The sequence below is a fragment of the Schistocerca piceifrons genome, chromosome 1 (assembly GCF_021461385.2).
Source record: "Schistocerca piceifrons isolate TAMUIC-IGC-003096 chromosome 1, iqSchPice1.1, whole genome shotgun sequence".
NCBI classification, from domain to species: domain Eukaryota; kingdom Metazoa; phylum Arthropoda; class Insecta; order Orthoptera; family Acrididae; genus Schistocerca; species Schistocerca piceifrons.
Genome location: NC_060138.1, coordinates 1,208,145,280 through 1,208,168,550, shown reverse-complemented (window position 1 = coordinate 1,208,168,550; position 23,271 = coordinate 1,208,145,280). Strand labels below are relative to the sequence as shown.

Genomic DNA, 23,271 nt, shown 5'->3' with positions numbered 1-23,271 from the left:
ACAGTATTGTTAGAGGAATGCTCAAAGATCTCCCCAAGTATTATTGCGACTTGGTTCACTCCATGACAAGCCACCGTCATACAACAACCGAGTTAGAAAACTGCTACGGAAGAAAAGGGAACTTCACAGCAAACATAAATATAGCCAAAGCCTTGCAGACAAACAAAAATTACACGAAGCGAAATGTAGTGTGAGGAGGGCTATGCGAGAGGCGTTCAATGAATTCGAAAGTAAAGCTCTATGTACTGACTTGGCCGAAAAGCCTAAGAAATTTTGGTCTTGTGTCAAAGCGGTAGGTGGATCAAAACAATATGTCCAGACACTTTGTGACCAAAATGGTACTGAAACAGAGAATGACAGACTAAAGACCGAAATACTAAATGTCTTTTTCTAAAGCTGTTTCACAGAGGAAGACTGCACTGTAGTTTCTTCTCTGGATTGTCGCACGGATGACAAAATGGTAGATATCGAAACAGCTGATAGGGATAGAAAAACAATTAAAATCGTTCAAAAGAGGAAAGGCCGCTGGACCTGATGGGGTACCAGTTCGATTTTACACAGAGTACGCGAAGTAACTTGCCCCCCTTCTTGCAGCGGTGTACCGTAGGTCTCTAGAAGAGGGTAACGTTCCAAAAGATTGGAAAAGGGCACAGGTCATCCCCGTTTAGAAGAAGGGACGTCGAACAGATGTGCAGAACTATAGACCTATACCTCTAACGTCGATCAGTTGTAGAATTTTGGAACACGTATTATTTTCGAGTATAATGACTTTTGTTGAGACTAGAAATCTACTCTGTAGGAATCAGCATGGGTTTCGAAAAAGACGATCTTATGAAACCCAGCTCGCGCTATTCGCCCACGAGACTCAGAGGGCCATAGACACGGGTTCCCAGGTAGATGCCGTGTTTCTTGACTTCCGCAAGGCATTTGATACAGTTCCCCCAGTTGATTAATGAACAAATTAAGAGCATATGGAGTATCAGACCAATTGTTTGATTGGATTGAAGAGTTCCTAGATAACAGAACGTAGCATGCCATTCTCAATGGAGAGAAGTCTTCCGAAGTAAAAGTGATTTCAGGTGTGGCGCAGGGGAGTGTCTTAGGACCGTTACTATTCACACTATCTATAAATCACCTTGTGGAGAATATACGTAGTGCACTGAGGCTTTTTGCGGATGATGCTGTAGTATATCGAGAGGTTGTAACAATGGAAAATTGTACTGAAATGCAGGAGGATCTGCAGCGAATTGACGCATCGTGTAGGGAATGGCAATTGAATCTCAATGCAGACAACTGTAATGTGCTGCAAATACATAGAAAGAAAGATCCTTTCCCATTTAGCTACAATACAGCAGGTCAGCAACTGGAAGCAGTTAATTCAAATGGTTCAAATAGCTCTGAGCACTATGGGACATAACATCTGTGGTCATTAGTTCCCTAGAACTTAGAACTACTTAAACCTAACTAACCTAAGGACATCACACACATCCATGCCCGAGGCAGGATTCGAACCTGCGACCGTAGCGGTCGCGCGGCTCCGGACTGAGCGCCTAGAACCACTAGACCACCGCGGCCGGCGAAACAGTTAATTCCACAAATTATCTGAGAGTAGGCATTAGGAGTGATTTAAAATAAATGATGATATAAAGTTGATCGTCGGTAAAGCAGATGCCAGACTGAGATTCATTGGAAGAATCTTAAGGAAATGCAATCCGAAAACAAAGAAAGTAGGTTACAGTACACTTGTTCGCCCACTGCGTGAATATTGCTCAGTAGTGTGGGATCCGTACCAGGTAGGGTTGATAGAAGAGATAGAGAAGATCCAACGGAGAGCAGCGCGCTTCGTTACAGGGTCATTTAGTAATCGCGAAAGCGTTACGGAGATGATAGATAGACTCCAGTGGAAGACTCTGCAGGAGAGACTCTCAGTAGCTCGGTACGGGCTTCTGTTGAAGTTTCGAGAACATACCTTCACCGAAGAGTCAAGCAGTATATTGCTCCCTCCTACGTATATCTCGCATGAGGATAAAATCAGAGAGATTAGAGGCCACACAGAGGCATACCGACAATCTTTCTTTCCACGAACAATACGAGACTGGAATAGAAGGGACAATCGATAGAGTTACTCAGGGTACCCTCCGCCACACACCATCGGGTGGCTTGCGGAGTATGGATGTAGATGTAGATGTAACAAGAGTCGGCAGCGTTATGATGCGTCGACCCTGTGGGGGGGGGGGGGGGGGGGGAGGGGGACGCAAGGCCAAGCTTGTCAGGATGGGAGTTCCGACCTGCTCAATCCGAGTGTAATGCTCACCAGTGGAGAGCAGCGGCAAAGTTAGCAATGCTCATGTTGCAAACGTATCGACTTATTAGATCTGATGCTCCAGACCCATGTCCAGTGGACGGCACGGGCGCCGAACGCTCGCTCCTTTATTGCGGTGCGCCTTTAGTACCCCTCTCGCAGAGTGCCGCGGAGCTGACCGTCCATTCTCGGCAGGCAGCGATCGTCACATTCGTAATTGCTCGGACATAGAACACCACCACAGTCAATTGCGACCCCTTAGTACGGATATTACGGTCAGTTAAGATGTAGTCTCCCTCTTTATGATAGTTCCAAGCTATGATTCCCTGGAACTAATGGTGGTTAAGTCTGACGGTTGACACGGAACTCCTTGGGCTTTAAAAGTTCCTGGAACAACCACCCCTCTCCACCCTCCCTCCCACTCCCCTCCAAGGGGGCTCACCACTTTTTGGCTACATGGGCCCCAGCCTTTGCAGCATCTTTTCTCTTCCGTGCAGCATGTGGATACTCTTGCTATTCTTTTTCCCCTCCTTTGGAGATCATAGAAGGGAGATCCGACAGAAGCACTCAAAGTACCCTCCGCCACACACCGCCAGGTGGCTTGCGTAGTATGGATGTAGATGTAGACGTCTACAAGCTCACATCAGTGCCAACAGTATGCACACAGGCTACTAGAACTGAGTTACATGGATTAGAGAGACATTACTTCATTTTTCTCTAAGTGTGCCAATACTTTTTTGATATGTAGAGCAACTGATTTTTTTTAGTGAAGTAATACTTTGTTGCGAGAAACATATGTTTACTATTGTGCATTATTAAATATAACAGAGGGCCTTTATTTGGTTCAAATGGCTCTTAGGAGTATGGGACTTAACATCTGAGGTCATCAATCCCCTAGAAGTTAGAACTACTGAAACCTAACTAACCTAAGGACATTACACACATCCATGCCCGAGGCAGGATTCGAACCTGCGACCGGAGCGGTCGCTCGGCTCCAGTCGGGGCCTTTATTTGTTAGTAATGTATACATGATGGTGTGTCAGTACTTAGTGGTGCCACTGTGCGTGCGAATTCCAACGGAGAATTCCAGGGCGAGGTAACAAAACGGAGATATACGCTGACAGGAGGCTGAGAGATGGTGAGATACTATTAAGAGCAGCTGGGTTGCCCAGCTGATAGCGCGGGAAGACTCCACGCCTGGCGACGTTATCGCGTGCGCGCTGGGGTCAGCAGCGGCGCCCGGCGATAGCGCTGGGAGCACTCGCGCCGCGGCACGGACACCGAGCGGCAGTGAGCGGCATGGCACGGCGCCGCGATCCCACCCCCGTGCTGATCCTGCTGCTGCTGGCGGCGGCGTCTTGTGTGGGGGCGCCGCGGATGAAGCGCGTCGTGGGCGGCAGCCCGGCCGCCATCGCCGACTTCCCGTGGCAGCTGTCGCTGCGGTACGACGGGTCGCACACCTGCGGCGCGGCAGTCATCGGCGGCGAGTGGGCGCTGACGGCCAAGTCGTGCGTGGGCACCGACCACCTGCAGCACCTGCAGCTGCGCGCCGGCAGCGCCGCGCTCTCCAGCGGCGGCTCTCTGCACAACGTGACGCAGGCGGTGCGCCACTACCTGGCGCTGCCCACCACCATGGACTACGACTTCGCGCTGCTCAAGGTGCGCCACGCTTACTGCCCGACTCTGCCCCGACTGCAAGGCTAGTTTACGAGGCATTGCGTCGCCAGACAAAGATTCGAAACTCAGCTGCCGAGGCGCATGCGCAGCGCGCACTTGCTCAAGTCCTACATCTACATCTACATTTATACTCCGCAAGCCACCCAACGGTGTGTGGCGGAGGGCACTTTACGTGCCACTGTCATTACCTCCCTTTCCTGTTCCAGTCGCGTACGGTTCGCGGGAAGAACGACTGTCTGAAAGCCTCCGAGCGCGCTCGAATCCCTCTAATTTTACATTCGTGATCTCCTCGGGAGGTATAAGTAGGGGGAAGCAATATATTCGATACCTCATCCAGAAACGCACCCTCTCGAAACCTGGCGAGCAAGCTGCACCGCGATACAAAGCTCCTCTCTTGCAGAGTCTGCCACTTGAGTTTGCTAAACATTTCCGTAACGCTATCACGCTTACCAAATAACCCTGTAACGAAACGCGCCGCTCTTCTTTGGATCTTCTCTATCTCCTCCGTCAACCCGATCTGGTACGGATCTCACACTGATGAGCAATACTCAAGTATAGGTCGAACGAGTGTTTTGTAAGCCACCTCCTTTGTTGATGGACTACATTTTCTAAGCACTCTCCCAATGAATCTCAACCTGGTACCCGCCTTACCAACAATTAATTTTATGTGACGATTCCACTTCAAATCGTTCCGCACGCATACTCCCAGATATTTTATAGAAGTGACTGCTACCAGTGTTTGTTCCGCTTTCATGTAATCATACAATAAAGGATCCTTCTTTCTATGTATTTGCAATACATTACATTTGTTTATGTTAAGGGTAAGGTTGCCACTCCCTTCACCAAGTGCCTATCCGCTGCAGATCTTCCTGCATTTCGCTACAATTTTGTAATGCTCCAACTTCTCTGTATACTACAGCATCATCTGCGAAAAGCCGCATGGAACTTCCGACACTATCTACTAGGTCATTTATATATATTGTGAAAAGGAATGCTCCCACAACACTCCCCTGTGCCACGCCAGAGGTTACTTTAACGTCTTTAGACGTCTCTCTATTGAGAACAACATGATGTGTACTGTTTGCTAAAAACTCTTCAATCCAGCCACACAGCTGGTCTGATATTCCGTAGGCTCTTACTTTGTTTATCAGGCGAGAGTGCGGAACTGTATCGAACGCCTTCATGAAGTCAAGGAAAATAGCATCTACCTGGGAGCCTGTATCTAATATTTTCTGGGTCTCACGAACAAATAAAGCGAGTTGGGTCTCACACGATCGCTGTTTCCGCAATCCACTTTGATTCCTACAGAATAGATTCTGAGTTTCCAAAAACGACATGATACGCGAGCTAAAAACATGTACTAAAATTCTACAACTCCCTGTAGAAACTAAACCGTTGGCAGATATGAAGCTTCCTGGCAGATTAAAACTGTGTGCCGCAGCGAGACTCGAACTCGGGACCTTTTCCTTTCGCGGGCGAGTGCTCTACCAACTGAGCTACCCGAGTACTACTCAGGCTCCGTCCTCATAGCTTCACTTCTGCCAGTACCTCGTCTCCTACCTTCCAAACTTTTCAGACGCTCTCCTGCGAACCCTGCAGAACTAGCACTCCTGAAAGAAACCGGTCGCACTCTGGCGATATTAAAATGCAGCCGCGCGGGATTAGCCGAGCGGTCTGGGGCGCTGCAGTCATGAACTGTGCGGCTGGTCCCAGCGGAGGTTCGAGTCCTCCCTCGGGCATGGATGTTTAGGTTAAGTAGTGTGTAAACTTAGGGACTGATGACCTTAGCAGTTAAGTCCAATGAAATTAAAAAAAAAAATTAAAATACACTGCACAACAAAACTGAAGGATCACTTTTTCGAAGCCCGTCATTTTCACATATTGCGCCTCTTAACTTTCATTACATATTTTTTGGATGCAGTCTGCCTTTGGCAGAACACGGTTTTGTTTTATATCCCATACATGCTTCACAGCAGTTGCAGCATCATCTGTGGGATTTTATTTTATGGCAGTTAAACATAAAGAATGCTCTTTACTATTTGTACACATGTAAATATTGGTTTTAAAAATCGTAATTACAAATTTTTGAAGAATGCATAAAATTAAGTATTTATAACTCTTTTTACCACATGCTGTGGTTTTCCTGAGGTATGTTTTTATAGTGCCTTTTTTTCTTTCACAGTTTGTCATGTGCAATCATATAGAAGTCAATGTAGACAAATAATTAAAGCAAAAATTACGATTTGGAAACTGTTCTGGCTATGCCTGAAATTAAGTCTATGTGGAAGGTTTCACTGTCACTGTTCCACTGTTTACCAGCTGTAAAAATAAGACGGCGGACAGTGGAAGAGATGAAGGTATTCCTGGCGGTTGTTTTGAATCTTTCAGAGTTGTAGGTGTTTATTTTGTGTGTGTGTGTGTGTGTGTGTGTGTGTGTGTGTGCACGGGCGAAAGGTAATTGGGGAGGGGGCGGGCGTTTCTATGTTGTTGTGGTCATCAGCCCAGAGACTAGTTTGATGCATTTCTCCATGCTGCTCTATCCTGTGCAAGCTTCTTTATCTCCCAGTACCTACTGCAACTGCGATTTTTACCCTCCACGCTGCCCTCCAATGCTATATTTGTGATCCCTTGAGGCCTCAGAACATGTCCTACCAACCGGTCCCTTCTTCTTGTCAAGTTGTACCACAAACTCTTCTTTTCCCCAATTCTATTCAATACCTCCTCAATTAGTTATGTGATCTACCCATCTAATCTTCAGCATTCTTCTGGAGCACCACATTTCGAAAGCTTCTATTCTCTTCTTGTCCAAACTATTTATCGTCCATGTTTCACTTCCATACATGGCTACACTCCATACAAATACTTTCAGAAACGACTTCCTGTCACTTAAATCTATACTCGATGTTAACAAATTTCTCTTCTTCAGAAACGCTTTCCTTGCCATTGCCAGTCTACATTTTATATCCTCCCTACTTTGACCATCATCAGTTATTTTGCTCCCCAAATAGCAAAACTCCTTTACTACTGTCTCATTTCCTAATCTAATTCCCTCAGCATCACCCGACTTAATTCGACTACATTCCATTGTCCTCGTTTTGTTTTTGTTGATGTTCATCTTATATCCTCCTTTCAAGACACTGTCCATTCCGTTCAGCTGCTCTTCCAAGTCGTTTGCTGTCTCTGACAGAATTACAATGTCATCGGCGAACCTCAACGTTTTTATTTCTTCTCCGTGGATTTTAATACCTACTCCGAACTTTTCTTTTGTTTCCTTTACTGCTTGCTCAATATACAGATTGAATAACATCGGGGAGAGGCTACAACCCTGTCTCACTCCCTTCCCAATCACTGCTTCCCTTTCATGTCCCTCGACTCTTATAACTGCCATCTGGTTTCTGTACAAATTGTAAATAGCCTTTCGCTCCCTGTATTTTATCCCTGTCACCTTTAGAATTTGAAAGAGAGTATTCCAGTCAACATTGTCAAAAGCTTTCTCTAAGTCTACTAATGCTAGAAACGTAGGTTTGCCTTTCCTTAATCTTTCTTCTAAGATAAGTCGTAAGGTCAGTATTGCTCCACGTGTTAGGTTGGTGTTATCTAATAAGTCTTTGAGTGCAGAGAACAGAGTTCCATTGCAGAGACCTGTGTATTCATGTATTACGTGTTTTCCTTCAACTATGGCTTTTTGTATTTCATATTTTTCTTCAATTATTAGTTTTTGTGGGGGGGCTGTTGCTCCATTTGAGAATTTTCAAGTCAGTAGTGCTGTCTGTTGGGCTATGTTTCTTGTCCATGAGGTTTTCAGCAAATGTGGAATGACAGGTGTTACTTTTTAATGCTCTTCTGTGTTCTGTCTACCTGCTATTAAAGTTTCTGCTTGTCTGTCCTATATAAACAGATTTGCAATCCTGACATGTTTGTTGGTAAATACCAGATGCGTTGTGTTTGTCTGTGGTTGTCCTTAGTTTTCTCTGTGTTGAGTTTTCTGTCCTGTAGCCTAATTTTAGCTCTTGGTTTTTTAGTATCTTACCTGCTCTGTGGGCTGTTTTGTTGTTATAGGTGAGAGTGAAGCACTTGTTTGTTGTTGTGGGTGTTTCTTATTCATGTATTGTTAAAGCAAACACAGAGAAAAGAGCTTCAACCTGAACATGATTACGTAAGTTTCATGTTTGCCTCAGAGGTGTGTGCACCCTTCCTTTGTGATGGTACAAAAGCGTGGCGCCCTTCGACATCAGCCTCGGGCTCGACGACGTGTTAGACAGCGAGGTGTCGACTCGGGTGGAAAAAAGGCCAGAGCTCAGAAGTTCATGTGTCGTGTAAGGTGGGTTAACGACGTCACATTGACACCAAACTTCACAATTCTGTCCAAAGCCACTGCGGACGTGTCACACAATGAAAAGGTTGTCACAGACGCCACAGAAAGATCCGTACTTAAACACTTGAAAACTGCTCAAGTCACACCAATACCCAAAAAGGGAAGTAGGAGTAATCCGCTGAACTACAGACCTATATCACTAACGTCGATTTTCAGTAAGGTTTTGGAACGTATACTGTATTCGAACATTATGAAGTACTTCGAAGAAAACGATTTATTGACACATAGTCAGCACTGATTCAGAAAATATCGTTCTTGTGAAACACAACTAGCTCTTTATACTCATGAAGTAATAAGTGCTAACGACAGGGGAAGTCAAATTGATTCCATATTTTTAGATTTCCAGAAGGCTTTCGACACCGTTCCTCACAAGCGTCTTCTAATCAAACTGCGTGCCTGCGGACTATCGCCTCAGTTGTGCGACTGGATTCGTGATTTCCTGTTAGAAAGGTCGCAGTTCGTAGTAATAGACGGAAAGTCAACGAGTAAAGCAGAAGTAATATCCGGCGTTCCCCAAGGAAGTGTTATATGCCCTCAATTGTTCCTGTTCTATATTAACGACATAAGAGACAATCTGAGTAGCCGTCTTAGATTGTTTGCAGATGATGCTGTCATTTACCGTCTTGTAAAGTCATCAGATGATCAAAACGATTTGCAAAATGATTTAGATAAGATATCTGTATGGTGCAAAAAGTGTCAATTGACCCTGAATAAAGAAAAGTGCGAAGTTATTCACATGAGTACTAAAACAAATCCGCTACATTTCGATTACGCGATAAGTCACACAAATCTGAGGGCTGTAAATTCAACTAAATACTTAGGGATTACAATTACAAATAACCTAAATTGGAACGATCACATAGATAATATTGTGGGTAGAGCAAACCAAAAACTGCGGTTCATTGGCAGAACATTAAGAAGGTGCAACAGGTCTACCAAAGAGACTGCTTACACTTCGCTTGTCCGCCCTATTCTGGAGTACTTCCGTGCGGTGTGGAATCCGCATCAGGTGGGACTGACGGATGACATCGAAAAAGTAGAAAGAAGGGCAGCTCGTTTTGTATTGTCGCGAAATAGGGGAGATAGTGTCACAGACATGATACGTGAATTGGAGCGCAATCATTAAAACAAAGGCGTTTTTCTTTGCGACGGGATCTTCTCATGAAATTTCAATTACCAGTTTTCTCCTCCGATTGCGAAAACATTCTGTTGGCACCCACCTACACAGTGAGAAATGATCATCACGATAAAATAAGAGAAATCAGGGCTCGCACGGAAAGATTTAAGTGCTCGTTTTTCCCGCGTGCCGTTCGAGAGTGGAACGGTAGAGAGAGAGCATGAAGGTGGTTCATTGAACTGTCTGGCAGGCACTTTATTGTGAACAGCAGTGATTTGAAGTAGCAAAGGGTGACTGTACTTTTTCATCGCTCGTATTTCTCGTTCCTGCTGTGGCGTAAACAGGGAGAAGGGCGCGGGTTTGGGGGGTGTGACATTGACACATACGCGAAAAAAACGGTGAAATGTCCTTTTAGGACCCACCAGTTTGGTAAAACTCTCGGTCACACCAAACAACCTCTGTTGAGCGCCTTGAAAATGTACCTGTACAGACAGAATCTGTGACGAAAATACCACGGCCCCTGCTGCTGCTCTTTAGCCGCCATACTGCTGGTCAGTAAGTGTCTAGTCACGTGTTCTCTCTGTACAGGTGGGCGAGGGCCACAGAGGGTTTTGCCCAAGTGGGTAGTCTTACGTTAGAGGCACCCTTCGCAGTTTTTTTCACGCATGTGTCAGTGTCACGTCCCCCCGTGATCACCTCAGAGGTGGACGCAAAATAGGAGCGCTGAGAAAAGCGTAACCACCCTTAGCTGCTTTGTATCACAATGAGATTTCGTTGATTTGGACAGTCACTAGTGGTTCCAGAGCGAAAAATGCGGAACTACTGTGCTTCAAAGAGGTATGATCATCACCGATGGGGATGCGGCCCCACAATGTATTAGAAGGGATAAACGCCCGAGGGTGTTAGCAGTGGCCAAGGTTGTCAAGAACGTCTTCTTGTTACTCGCCCGAGTACGAATTGTCGTTTTCGACCGCGAAATGTGAGAGAATCGACGCCCCAGAGAGGGTGGTGGTTTCACTGTCCTGTATGCCACCCCCTGCGGCCTTTTCGTGCCTATTCTGAGTGAGGGTGTTTTCCTGGGCTCAGTGGGAAACTGCGTGGTTTCAAAGATGGGCGTCGATGTTCTGATCTCGATTGCAGAGGAGTCTCAGGAAGGGGTGAAATATGGATAAGAGGCAGTGTGACAACATTCCAATCATATGACACGTCCACCGTGCCACTGGTCAGAATTGTGGTACAATTTGGTGGGTCAATACACCCACATTACACGTCACACGAACTTCTGATTCGTGCCATTTTCTTACAGGTGTCGACACCTTCTTATTCGAAGCGTCATGGAGCCCGATGGTGACGTCACAGGGCCTCAGGCTTTTGCACCATTACAACGGATGTTGTACGCATCTTTGAGCCAAACATTACAACGGGAGGAAATTTCGGAGTTTCGAAAATGTGATTCTTTATTTCTGTTGCGCCATGTGGTAGTAGCATGTGGTTTGAGGTTAGGCGTTGTGTAGGTAGCGTGTCAACAAAGATAAATATGAAGTGACGAACGGAGCAAATTGTTCGCTTCTTTGACATCCATGCCATGCATAGTTCTTTGTGGGTTTTCGATAATGGTGATTACAAAAACATGGATAGACTCACAATATCTGATATGTAGATGAAAATTCTTTCCCTTACAAACACATACACAATCGACTTATGAAAAATAAAAGCGAACATAACATGAGGGTGTGCAAGAGCCCACATCTACTTACTGACCCTCTAACTACGCCTAACTAGATTTTAAGAAGACAATTATTCAAAAGTTAGCTGAGCTTCTAAATCGCTGACATAACACACGATATCTCCAATTGTAATTGAAAATATGTGCGCAACTAATACTCTCCTCACACTGTCTATAACGCTCTGAGAACAAGAGTTTACTGTAACGTCACACACATTTAACATAGAGTGTACATAAAGTCCGGGAAGACTTTCAATTATTTATTGCACAAGAACTGAACATTGTACAGATGTCATACATATTGCATTTTTAACTGAAACTCTGAAAGTTTTTTTTACAAACATTCGATATGCAATGTAGATTTCGACAAGATATGGTTCATGCAAGACTGAGCTCGACCCCATCGAAGCAGGAGAGTGTTTGATGTCCTGGAGGAGCACTTTAGGGACCGCATTCTGGCTCTGCGGTACGCAGAGGCCACTGGCTAGGGCCTCGATTGGCCACCGTATTCTCCGGATCTAAATTGGTATACGGCCGGGAGAGCGGTGTGTTGACCGCATGCCCCTCCATATAGGCATCCAGTGGTGCCTGTTGGCCGAGGATGACACGGCGGCCGATCGGTACCATTGGTCTGTCCGGGCGCAGTTTAGTTTCTTTGATCACATGCGACTCCTCTTTGACAGGTGTACAGAAAGAACGCCAAAATCATTGCTGAGCTGAAAACAGCCATTCAGGAGGTCGTCGACACCATCGGTGTTCAGACACTTCAGTGGGTCATGCAGAAAGTCGCTATTCGTCTGCGCCACATCAACGTCAGAGATGGCAGACATATCGAACATGTCATAACCTAAATCCGAATATCTTTAGTGACGTTTATGAAATCCAGGTAACAGGTTGAGGATAGGAAAGGACCAAACATCAACACGCGGAAGGGAGACCCATCAGATTCCGTCGTTTTCACCAAATTAACATTTATTTAAGAGAAACATATTGAGCAATTAAATTCCAGATTAATAACAACATGAAAAACATCATAATTATAGTTACATATAAAGTGACAAACTACTGAAATTAACCAACATAAACAAAAGGAAACAGTTTTCAATAAAAACAAAGCATATGAGTTTATGAAAAGTAAGAATGAAATTTGAATCGTTCAGTAAAGGGAAACTACATTTACCAAATACAAAGCACATCAGATTTTAAGAAGAACAGTTACTAGAGAATTTGGACGCTCTTCTTTTATGAACGGTAAGAGGATCAACAGCTCGATTATAATTTACAAACGTTGATGAGGTAATCCCAATAAACTCCATTGCCTACAACCCTGGCGACAGTCGCCCAACCCAGGTACAACTCCAAGGAACAAGACAACTACTCAACTTTGATACGTATGACGGAAGACTCGGCAAAAGCGCTCCCGCGGCAATAACTTAGACGTCTGGCGCTGGGCAGGGTTCCGCCAAGGTAGCGGCCCAGAACTCACGGTGCAAACACCAAGGTAGACTCGCGTGTTTCGCAATCAACTGTGAACGCAAATCACACGCGTGGCAGCACCCTCAAACAGTAGCAGAATATACACTATCTAATGATGAGACTCGGTTTAACAAGATAAATACAACGCGTAACCTTAGATAAAACACGTAGGTAAAGCCAAACTTACATAAATAAACTTATATATATATATGACGGTAGTATCTGTTCCCGAAAGAACAGTCACCGTGGATGACCATGCAGCTTTGCTAGAAATGAAATGATAATTAAATGGACACCCTAGCTGCAAACAGGCTCAGATGGATAGAGCGTCTGCCATGTAGCAGGAGATCCCGGGTTCGAGTCCCGGTCGGGGCACACATTTTCAACATGTCCCCAATGAAGTACATCAACGCCTGTTTGCAGCTAGGGTGTCCATTTAATTATCATTTCATTTCTAGCAAAGCTGCATGGTCATCCACGGTAACTGTTCTTTCGGGAACAGATACTACCGTCATATATAGTTAAAATATGGCATCCCGGCCATTGACCTTCTTGTGCGAACGCACACGCTATGCCCGAACTCGTACGGGACTTGGTAGATTAATCTGCCACGAGTAATGAGTATGATGGGCAAACATCTATTAGGCGCACAACGAATGTTGTGGTGTGGACATGTTGGGAATGTGGATCTCACGGGGAGCGTGCAAGGGATAAGTCCCTGCAGACGCACTATCCTCTGTGCCCGCGGTGGCTCAGATGGATAGAGCGTCTGCCATATAGCAGGAGATCCCGGGTTCGAGTCCCGGTCGGGGCACACATTTTCAACATGTTCCCAATGAAGTACATCAACGCCTGTTTGCAGCTAGGGTGTCCATTTAATTATCATTTCAAACTTGTATATATTATTAATATTTTTGATTATTCCCTTTTGAGAAAGCGACTGAATTGAGTAGTCATGATTTCTTCTTCTTTCTTCGTTCTTCCCAAATTCTCTTCATGCGTTCACTGTGTTCTCTCTTGCGTTCTTCCGACCATCTTTTTCCCGTTCTGCCGGCCGTTGTGGCGGAGCGGTTCTAGGCGCTTGAGTCCGGAACCGCGCTGCTGCTACAGTCGCAGGTTCGAATCCTGCCTCGGGCATAGATGTGTGTGATGTCTTTAGGTTAGTTAAGTTTAACTAGTTCTAAGTCTATAGGACTGATGACCTCAGATGTTAAGTCCCATAGTGCTCAGAGCCATTTGAACCATTTTCCCGTTCTGTTCTCCGTATATTCTTGTTTAAGTGTGTGTTTCTGTATGATGTTTCTAAACTGTTCTCTGTTATTTATGTTGTCTTGTGTGATTCCCAATTCTTTAATGTCTTCTTCTGCTTCACTGATCCACTTTGTGTTGTCTATGCTCTTGTTTACTATCTCAAAGATTTGTCTTGTGAGTCTGCTTTTGTTCATCCGGCTCATATGTCCATAAAATGTCATCCTTCTTTTTCTGCTGGTGTCTGTTATTGTTTCTATGTCTTTGTAAATCTCTCTAGTTGGCCACTTCATCCAAATTCCTTCCCGAAACACTGGTCCATACATTTTCTTCAGGATTTTTCTTTCGTGCTTTTCAATCCCTCTGATCTTCGGACGACCATGAATCACTGTAGTTTCTGCAGGTTAAAGTGCTTCTGGTAGAACTACTGTGTTGTAATGCCTTAGTTTCGTATTGACAGAAATAGGTTTCTTATTATAGTGATTCCAAGTGAGCTTATATGCTTTTTGTAATCTCGATATTCTATCTTTATTGGCTAATGAGTTCAGTCCTGATGCTTGGATTATCTCTCTCAGATATCTGAAGTGGGCAACTTGTGCCACTTTCCCGTATTGACAAGTAATGGGGATATTATCTACAGGTTTGTGTTCCATATACTGTCTTCTCTCGTAGGAGATTTGTAGCCCAGTTTTCTGTGAGATGTCGTGTAGTTTTTCCAATGCAAGTTTGGTTTCCTCCCTATTGTTCGTTAGAATGGCAAGATAGTCCGCGAATGCCAGACACTTCACCCTAATTCTCTGCTCTTTTTTTTATCCCTAGCTGAATTCCTTTTATTTCCTTTTCCCATGTCCTTACAATTTTTTCCAGAACCATGTTAAACAGAAGGGGGGACATCCCATCTCTTTGCCAGTTGAATAATTGACCTTGTTTTCCTGTCAATCCTGAACTCCTTTAAAGTGTGAAATAATGTTTGCCTATCTATTAAATCGTAAGCCTTTTTAAAATCGACAAAAGTTAAGACAGTATTTCTACATCTTCTCATTTGCAAAATTGTTTTTAAATTCCGTGTATGTTTGATGCAAGATCGACCTTTGCGAAACCCTACCTGATACTCCCCTATTAACTCGCTAAGATTGGGAGATAATTAGAATGGATTTTGTCGTACACAATAAATACATATGCCTCTGTCTAGGTAAGATGATAAGTGATTATATGTAACTAAAGAGGGGCAGGTACAAACTGAGCAGTTGCAGTTAAACCCCCTGATGCATGAGTAAGTATTGCTAAAACGCCTTAACAAACATCAGTTAAGGTGAGCATAAGAAAAGCAGAAAATTTCACTCAGTAGTAGCCATACGTAATTCAGTTGTGACTAAGACACATCAACGTAGGACCGGTGTTACCGCTTCAATTCATGAAACCTTCCCGTCTCCTCTATATCTCTCTTGTTACTCAACCTTCCCTTTTGCAATAACCTTCCCTTAGGATTTCTATCTCTTGCTTAGTAATAACAAATGAAATCTTCCCTTTGAAATTAATTCTCTTTCTCAATCTTAGCATACAAATTGAAATGCTGCTTATTAAAAGTGATTATTTCGACGAAACATAGAATGTGTCGTCGTCGTGGCCCTCAGTCGTTACCTGCAGTAACCCAAAACTGTTCCTTACCTTTTTTTTACTGTTACTGGATCGCCATCTGACTGCTACATCGAACTGCAACGTGAATATACTTAGTCTGTTTTACTATACTCTATTAGCTACTGGTGGGCTATCATAATGAAGTGGCTGTATTTATTACCAAAGCTGACGCTATTCTTTAATAGCAAAGCTGACGTTATTCTTTAATTAATTTGACTGAAGTTACGTAATTCATAGTTAAACTTTTTCTTGACAACAATAAAATTTTGCAAAGTTTTACGATGATGGTTTTTGGGGCGGATTATAATCAGTAATGCAATATTGCTGGCAAAAATTAATTATATTCTGAATGAAATGATTTTACAAACGTTCAAATGGGACTTACTTTTTACAATAATCTTACAACTAGCATTGCGCAAACATACCTTCAGTAGTCTTGAGTTTCTCAAAAAATTAATTCAATAATATTAGTTCCTCTTATGATAATAGTTAGCTGATGTCTGTGTACATCCGTTTATAATCTCTTGTAAATCATAGCTGGTGGCTGGCAGGCACACCGCTCCTCTCAACCTCTCGCTTCAGACCTGCTACCGACTCGCTTCACATATCGCTTACTACTGACTTCCTACGAACGCTAAAGTGCGGTCTCTCCCCTCAACAATGCTTTGAGGTGCGGACAATCCCTGCTACCGTTACAAAATATATCAATAAAATTATATCAATATGCGGTCTCTATTGCCAACAATACTTTGGTGCAGACATTGCCTGCTACCTCAATTCTTTCCAAGATGACAAATATTAATTATCCCTACTTAATCCTATAAATAAATTGTGGTTTGTGGTTTGACAGTAGACAATAGAGATATACACGTCTTACGTTCATAACATCGTACCCCAAGCGGGTGCACACTAGGGGTTAACCAATTAAAAGAATGACTCGACTTGGAAGAAGGCGCACCAACAAACTATTGGCCACTCTCAGACCAAGGCACACCGCAGAACGAACAAACACATATTATTCACTGAGCAAGACACAAAAATATTGCGGCAATTTTCCTTTAAACAATAAAACGACGGTGCCAGCATATCAATAGGTAGTATGTTACGGTGCACTCTACGCACCGTCAACTATCCTTTTTAACTCCTTTTCAAATTCTAACATTCTGCGTGGTGTCTGTTTGTTCTATATCGTGTCTCCCTACTACTTTCGCGCAACGACGCTCTGAGCGTGTTTTTTAGGGAATTGACTAGTTTGCACCTGCGACCTGCTGCTGGTAAGGAAACGCCAGACCACACGACATGTAGAGTTCAGAAGAGTTCAGAAGAGTTCAGTGAGACTAGCGATGATATAATCATATACTTAATGATTTCAGCGTCAGCTCCACTGCACTCCCTGTAAAAGAATCTTAATACTAACTAAATTTAGTGGAAGGGGTTCAAGGCTTTCCTATTTTTAGTTAGCTGGTAAAATAATGTCGAAAAAGCAGTTAAGTTTACCATTGGAAATTTTATTCTACTCATAAAACATTGTTTATAAATTGCACTATTGATAAAAGGAAATGTTTTAATACAGGATGGCAAAAAGCAACTGCGTTCAAAAAAAATGTGAACGAATATTCCCTGAATGGGTTTCCAAGTTCTACAATGGATCGAAGGATGACCTATGCCATATCACATCTACAATCTAGGTTTAAATTAAGTTTCATAAAAAAGAAAACTATCAAAATGGTCTACAGTGACCCTCAATTATCTTTAATTACTTATCTAACTTGTCGTAAATTACAGTGGCTGATGTGGCTTCTCAATAACTATATAACAGAAAAATTATCGCGTTTCAGATTTTAACTTCTAGTAGCAAATGTGAATACCACGAAGTTTAATTGACGATCGACACTAGTATTACGTAAAAAGCTGATGTAACAGATGAGACTTCTGCAGTTCTGAGAGAAGCCTTATGCGCTCTTATGCAGCATCGCATGCGTTTATTACCTTGTCGGTGGTTAGTCAGCTTCAGCGGGCGGCGGGCGGCGCAGCTCCACACACCTCGCCGTCTCGGTAGCAACTCACTCTAACCTCTCGTTACTACTGATGTGTCGACAGAAGTGCCGACACAGTGTTATTTTGAGGGGGCCGATAGGCACGCTATAAGCTCACGCAGAATATCTTGAAGTCTGAAACAGGACGCTCAATGAATTGCTATAAAGAAAAGTACGTTGCTTTGGGAATACTTAACTTTTAATCCTTCATTTGTTTACAACGTTCTTGATGAGACCTTTCATACGATAACTATCAAACTATGTAAGGCTAATGGCGCCTTGCTAGGTCGTAGCCATTAACTTAGCTGAAGGCTATTCTAACTGTCTCTCGGCAAATGAGAGCAAAGGCTTCGTCCGTATAGTCGCTAGCAATGTCGTCCGTTCAACTGGGGCGAGTGCTATCCCGTATCTCGAGACCTGCCTTGTGGTGGCGCTCGGTCTGCGATCACACAGTGGCGACACGCGGGTCCGACATGTACTAAATGGACCGCGGCCGATTTAAGCTACCACCTAGCAAGTGTGGTGTCTGGCGGTAACACCACAACTACAATTTCCCGAAGTTGGTTTAAGAAACAGGTTTGTTTTCAACTGACCAATCAGGGTCTCAATGTTAACCTTAAGCTCCGCCTACAAAAATTCTGTCGGTCCAATGAGAAACGTTATACTTTTCGTGGTGGGGCAATGTTTTTAATGTTTGCAACGTAACAGAGACGTGTATAGTCTCACGCTAAAACCTGCAGCTGGTGTGGCCCTTTTAGTGTTATTGTAAGACCTATACTTTTTTTCTGGAAGGCTCTATCTTTTAACATGGGTGGGGGATGGTCTTGGTGATCGGCCGGCGATGTGGGTGTCCGTCCCTTATCGTAGGGCCTTCTAGCTTAAATGGCTCTGCTCTCGGCTTCTGTTCTCGTTTCTCCCCTCGGAACTGCGTCTGTTTCACGGTGGGAAGGTATGACATGCATTTAGGCGTTCTTGTGTTAGTCTGTGGTATTCCATTTGCTCACTCGTTGATCGTATTACTTTGGTTAATTTAATGTCAGGATTTATTCGGAGCTATGTGACATACTGCCGCATTTGCTATCATGTCAGGGTTTTCTTGGAAGGAGTTGGATTTGCCTGACAGATTACAAAATAACAGAAGGAGTCGCCCGTCACCAGACCTCCAGAGCACGACCTTCGCCACCTTCTTTAGCGGCTGTCCAACATTCGACAAGTCGCTCGGCGATCCGGCTGGGTACATGCGCTGTCAAACCCAAATCTGCCCAACGCTAGACCACACATGACATGTAGAGTTCAGAAGAGTTCAGTGAGACTAGCGACGATATAACCAAATACTTAATGATTTCAGCGTCAGCTCCACTGCACTCCCTGTAAAAGAATCTTAATACTAACCCCACCTCCAGGCACTGTTGCTCCAGTCCCCCTCCTACGGTCACCCGCCGTTCACAACTCACTGCCGTCGCGATGAGCCACCACACCTCAACCAGGAAAACCAGAGATAAGTCACAAGGGAGGCGACTATCGATACTGGTGCCAAAGGTAGTTAGACCAGGAAACCGAGCCGCCACGTCTCAGTTTACATACTGAATAAAATGTGTGCATGCCATAGTTTGTAACTAATTCATGTCTTTTTCATATACAGGGTGTTACAAAGAGGTACGGCCAAACGTTCAGGAAACGTTCCTTACACACAAAGAAAGAAAATATGGTATGTGGACATGTGTCCGGAAACGCTTACTTTCCATGTTAGAGCTCATTTTATTACTTCTCTTCAAATCACATTAATCATGGAATGGAAACACACAGCAACAGAACGTACCAACGTGACTTCAAACACTTTGTTACAGGAAATGTTGAAAATGTCCTCCGTTAGCGAGGATACATGCATCCACCCTCCGTCGCATGGAATCCCTGATGCGCTGATGCAGCCCTGGAGAATGGCGTATTGTATCACAGCCGTCCACAAGACGAGCACGAAGAGTCTCTACATTTGGTACCGGGGTTTCGTAGACAAGAGCTTTCAAATGCTCCCATAAATGAAAGTCCAGAGGGTTGAGGTCAGGAGAGCGTAGAGGCCACGGAATTGGTCCGCCTCTACCAATCCGTCGGTCACCGAATCTGTTGTTGAGAAGCGTGCGAACACTTCGACCGAAATGTGCAGGAGCTCCATCGTGCATGAACCGCATGTTGTGTCGTACTTGTAAAGGCACGTGTTCTAGCAGCACAGGTAGAGTATCCCGTATGAAATCATGATAACGTGCTCCAGTGAGCGTAGGTGGAAGAACATGGGGCCCAATCAAGACATCACCAACAATACCTTCCCAAACGTTCACAGAAAATCTGTGTTGATGACGTGATTGCACAATTGCGTGCGGATTCTCGTCCGCCCTCACATGTTGATTGTGAAAATTTACAATTTCATCACGTCGGAATGAAGCCTCATCCGTAAAGAGAACATTTGCACTGAAATGAGGATTGACACATTGTCGGATGAACCATTCGCAGAAGTGTACCCGTGGAGGCCAATCAGCTGCTGATAGTGCCTGCACACGCTGTACACGGTACGGAAACAACTGGTTCTCCGGTAGCACTCTCCATACAGTGACGTGGTCAACGCTATCTAGTACAGCAGCAACTTCTCTGATGCTGACATTAGGGTTATCGTCAACTGCACGAAGAATTGCCTCGTCCATTGGAGGTGTCCTCGTCGTTCTAGGCCTTCCCCAGTCGCGAGTCGTAGGCTGGAATGTTCCGTGCTCCCTAAGACGCCGATCAACTGCTTCGAATGTCTTCCTGTCGGGACACCTTCGTTCTGGAAATCTGTCTCGATACAAACGCACCGCGCCACGGCTATTGCCCCGTGCTAATCCATACATCAAATGGTCATCTGCCAACTCCGCATTTGTAAACATTGCACTGACTGCAAAACCACGTTCGTAAAGAACACCAACCTGTGGATGCTACGTACTGATGTGCTTGATGTTAGTACTGTAGAGCAATGAGTCGCATGTCAACACAAGCACCGAAGTGAACATTACCTTCCTTCAATTGGGCCAAATGGCGGTGAATCGAGGAAGTACAGTACATACTGAAGAAACTAAAATGAGCTCTAACATGGAAATTAAGCGTTTGCGGACACATGTCGACATAACATCTTTTCTTTATTTGTGTGTGATGAATGTTTCCTGAAAGTTTTGCCGTACCTTTTTGTAACAACCTGTAGTTCAGTAACTGTCACCCTGTATGTACGCGCCGGCCGAAGTGGCCGTGCGGTTAAAGGCGCTGCAGTCTGGAACGGCAAGACCGCTACGGTCGCAGGTTCGAATCCTGCCTCGGGCATGGATGTTTCCTTAGGTTAGTTAGGTTTAACTAGTTCTAAGTTCTAGGGGACTAATGACCTCAGCAGTTGAGTCCCATAGTGCTCTGAGCCATTTGAACCATTTGTGTGTACGCGCCCAATGCAGGTCAGCCCTGCGTTCAACCTGGACGATCCGAACGTGAAGGCAGCAGCGCTGCCCGAGGAAGGCTCGGACCCTCCGGCGGGGACTGCAGTGATCGCCACGGGGTGGGGCCGCAACGGGACCTCCGTGGAGCTGCCGGAGACGCTGGAGCAGGTGAGCAGCGCGGTGCTGGAGCGCGCCGACTGCCAGGAGCAGCTGGGCACCTGGTACGTCACCGAGCACATGGTGTGCGCCGGCGCCAGCGACCGGGGGCTCGTCTGCTGGGGCGACACCGGTGGGCCGCTGGTTAGCGGCTCCACCCTCGTGGGCGTCGTGCCCACCACCGGCGTCTCCTGCGACGAGCAGCCCTCCGTCTTCTGCAGGGTCTCCGACGTCCGCTCCTGGATCACCAACAACACCGGCATCTGAGCCAGCTGTGTGGTCCTGCACCGTACCACCTGACTACGTGGCGGATCTGCCTTTTGTGGAGCGTTAAATTCTAATCTTCCGTTCCTTCTTTCCCGCTCTGGAAACTAATTAAATAGCGATTGATTTGTTACGTTATTCAGTACGTAAATCTAATTTTTATTTACGTCATTCTTCAGTTGTGAAATATTGTACACGAGTGTCTCAAATAAAAGGATTAGGTGCATCATATGCAGGAACTTAGCTCAACTATTTTATGACTGAAACTTCCTGGCAGATTAAAACTGTGTACCGGACCGAGACTCGAACTTCTTCCATTTCCATGAAAGGTTCTGTTTTGAACTACAACTAGATTGATTGCAGTTACCCTCTACAAAATTTATTCTGGAACAACTTAAAATGTTTTTTTTTCGAAGTGGGGATGTTTTTGATTTATTACGTAATTTCTTAAATTTCATATTTTTGCTCTTATTACTTTTCAGATGTCTTTTGCGTTGTGACTCTTATCTTAGATGATGATGTTTGGTTTGTGGGGTGCGGCGCTCAACTGCGCCGTTATCAGAGCCCATACAAATTCCCAATCTTTACTCAGTCCGATCACGCCACTTTAGTAGATGATGTTGAAATGACGAGGACAACACAAACACCCAATCCCATAGGCGGAGAAAATCCGCAACCCGGGGAGGAATCGAACCCGGGACCCCGTGATCAAGAGGCAGCTACGCTAACAACTAGACCACGAGCGGCGGTCTCTTATTTAAGAAGTAAAAATTAAAGTCTGTGCATAGTGATCACTCTTTTCACTACTCGTCACAATTTACTTCTGTTTAAAGCTCGATTCTGACGTTGTTGTTGTTGTTGTGGTCTTCAGTCCTGAGACTGGTTTGATGCAGCTCTCCATGCTACTCTATCCTGTGCAAGCTTTTTCATCTCACAGTACCTACTGCAACCTACATCCTTCTGAATCTGCTTAGTCTATTCATCTCTTGGTCTCCCTCTACGATTTTTACCCTCCACGTTGCCCTCCAATACTAAATTGGTGATCCCTTGATGCCTCAGAACATGTCCTACCAACCGATCCCTTCTAGTCAAGTTGTGCCACAAACTTCTCTTCTCCCCAATCCTATTCAATACTTCCTCATTAGTTACGTGATCTACCCATCTAATCTTCAGCATTCTTCTGTAGCACCACATTTCGAAAGCTTCTATTCTCTTCTTGTCCAAACTATTTATCGTCCATGTTTCACTTCCATACATGGCTACACTCCATACGAATACTTTCAGAAATGACTTCCTGACAAATCAATACTGGATGTTAACAAATTTCTCTTCTTCAGAAACGCTTTCCTTGCCATTGCCAGCCTACATTTTATATCCTCTCTACTTCGACCATCATCAGTTATTTTGCTCCCCAAATAGCAAAACTCCTTTACTACTTTAAGTGCCTCATTTCCTAATCTAATTCCCTCAGCGTCACCCGACTTAATTAGACTACATTCCATTATCCTTGACGTTAACTTTTACTATTTGACACACCTAGTTGAGAAGCAAGCGTGACGACAGCTTGGCGCAGGTAACGGCCTACCTGTACATTTTAAGGTTGCAATCTACAGTGTGAAAAGTATTTAAACCGACAAACTCTCGGAGGTTGTAGGGGACATCAAAACAAATATTTTTCCATAAAGTCATTTTTTCCTATGAGAACTATTTAAACCGGTAGAGGAAGGTTTCTCTGGCGGCAAATTAATTAAACCAGCAAACACCTTTCAATTTTTTATGACCAAGAGACAACAACTAGGTAGCAGATACG

At 44.5% G+C, this 23,271-nt stretch overlaps 1 protein-coding gene across 1 annotated transcript; it reads left to right on the top strand.

Moving 5' to 3' along the window:
- The first annotated feature begins 3,581 nt into the window (after nucleotides 1–3,581).
- On the top strand, nucleotides 3,582–21,704 carry LOC124802600 (trypsin-7-like). Its single transcript, XM_047263483.1, has 2 exons — nucleotides 3,582–3,961; nucleotides 21,060–21,704. The coding sequence occupies exons 1-2, from the start codon at nucleotides 3,602–3,604 to the stop codon at nucleotides 21,462–21,464; spliced, it is 765 nt and encodes a 254-aa protein (XP_047119439.1). The 5' UTR covers nucleotides 3,582–3,601; the 3' UTR covers nucleotides 21,465–21,704.
- Nucleotides 21,705–23,271: the final 1,567 nt, after the last annotated feature.

Bases quoted from the DNA above. Each gene is read 5' to 3' on its own strand.
- LOC124802600 (XM_047263483.1), top strand. From the start codon at position 3,602: ATGGCACGGCGCCGCGATCCCACCCCCGTGCTGATCCTGCTGCTGCTG. The intron at 3,962-21,059 runs GTGCGCCACGCT...CGCCCAATGCAG, and splicing joins ACGACTTCGCGCTGCTCAAG to GTCAGCCCTGCGTTCAACCT.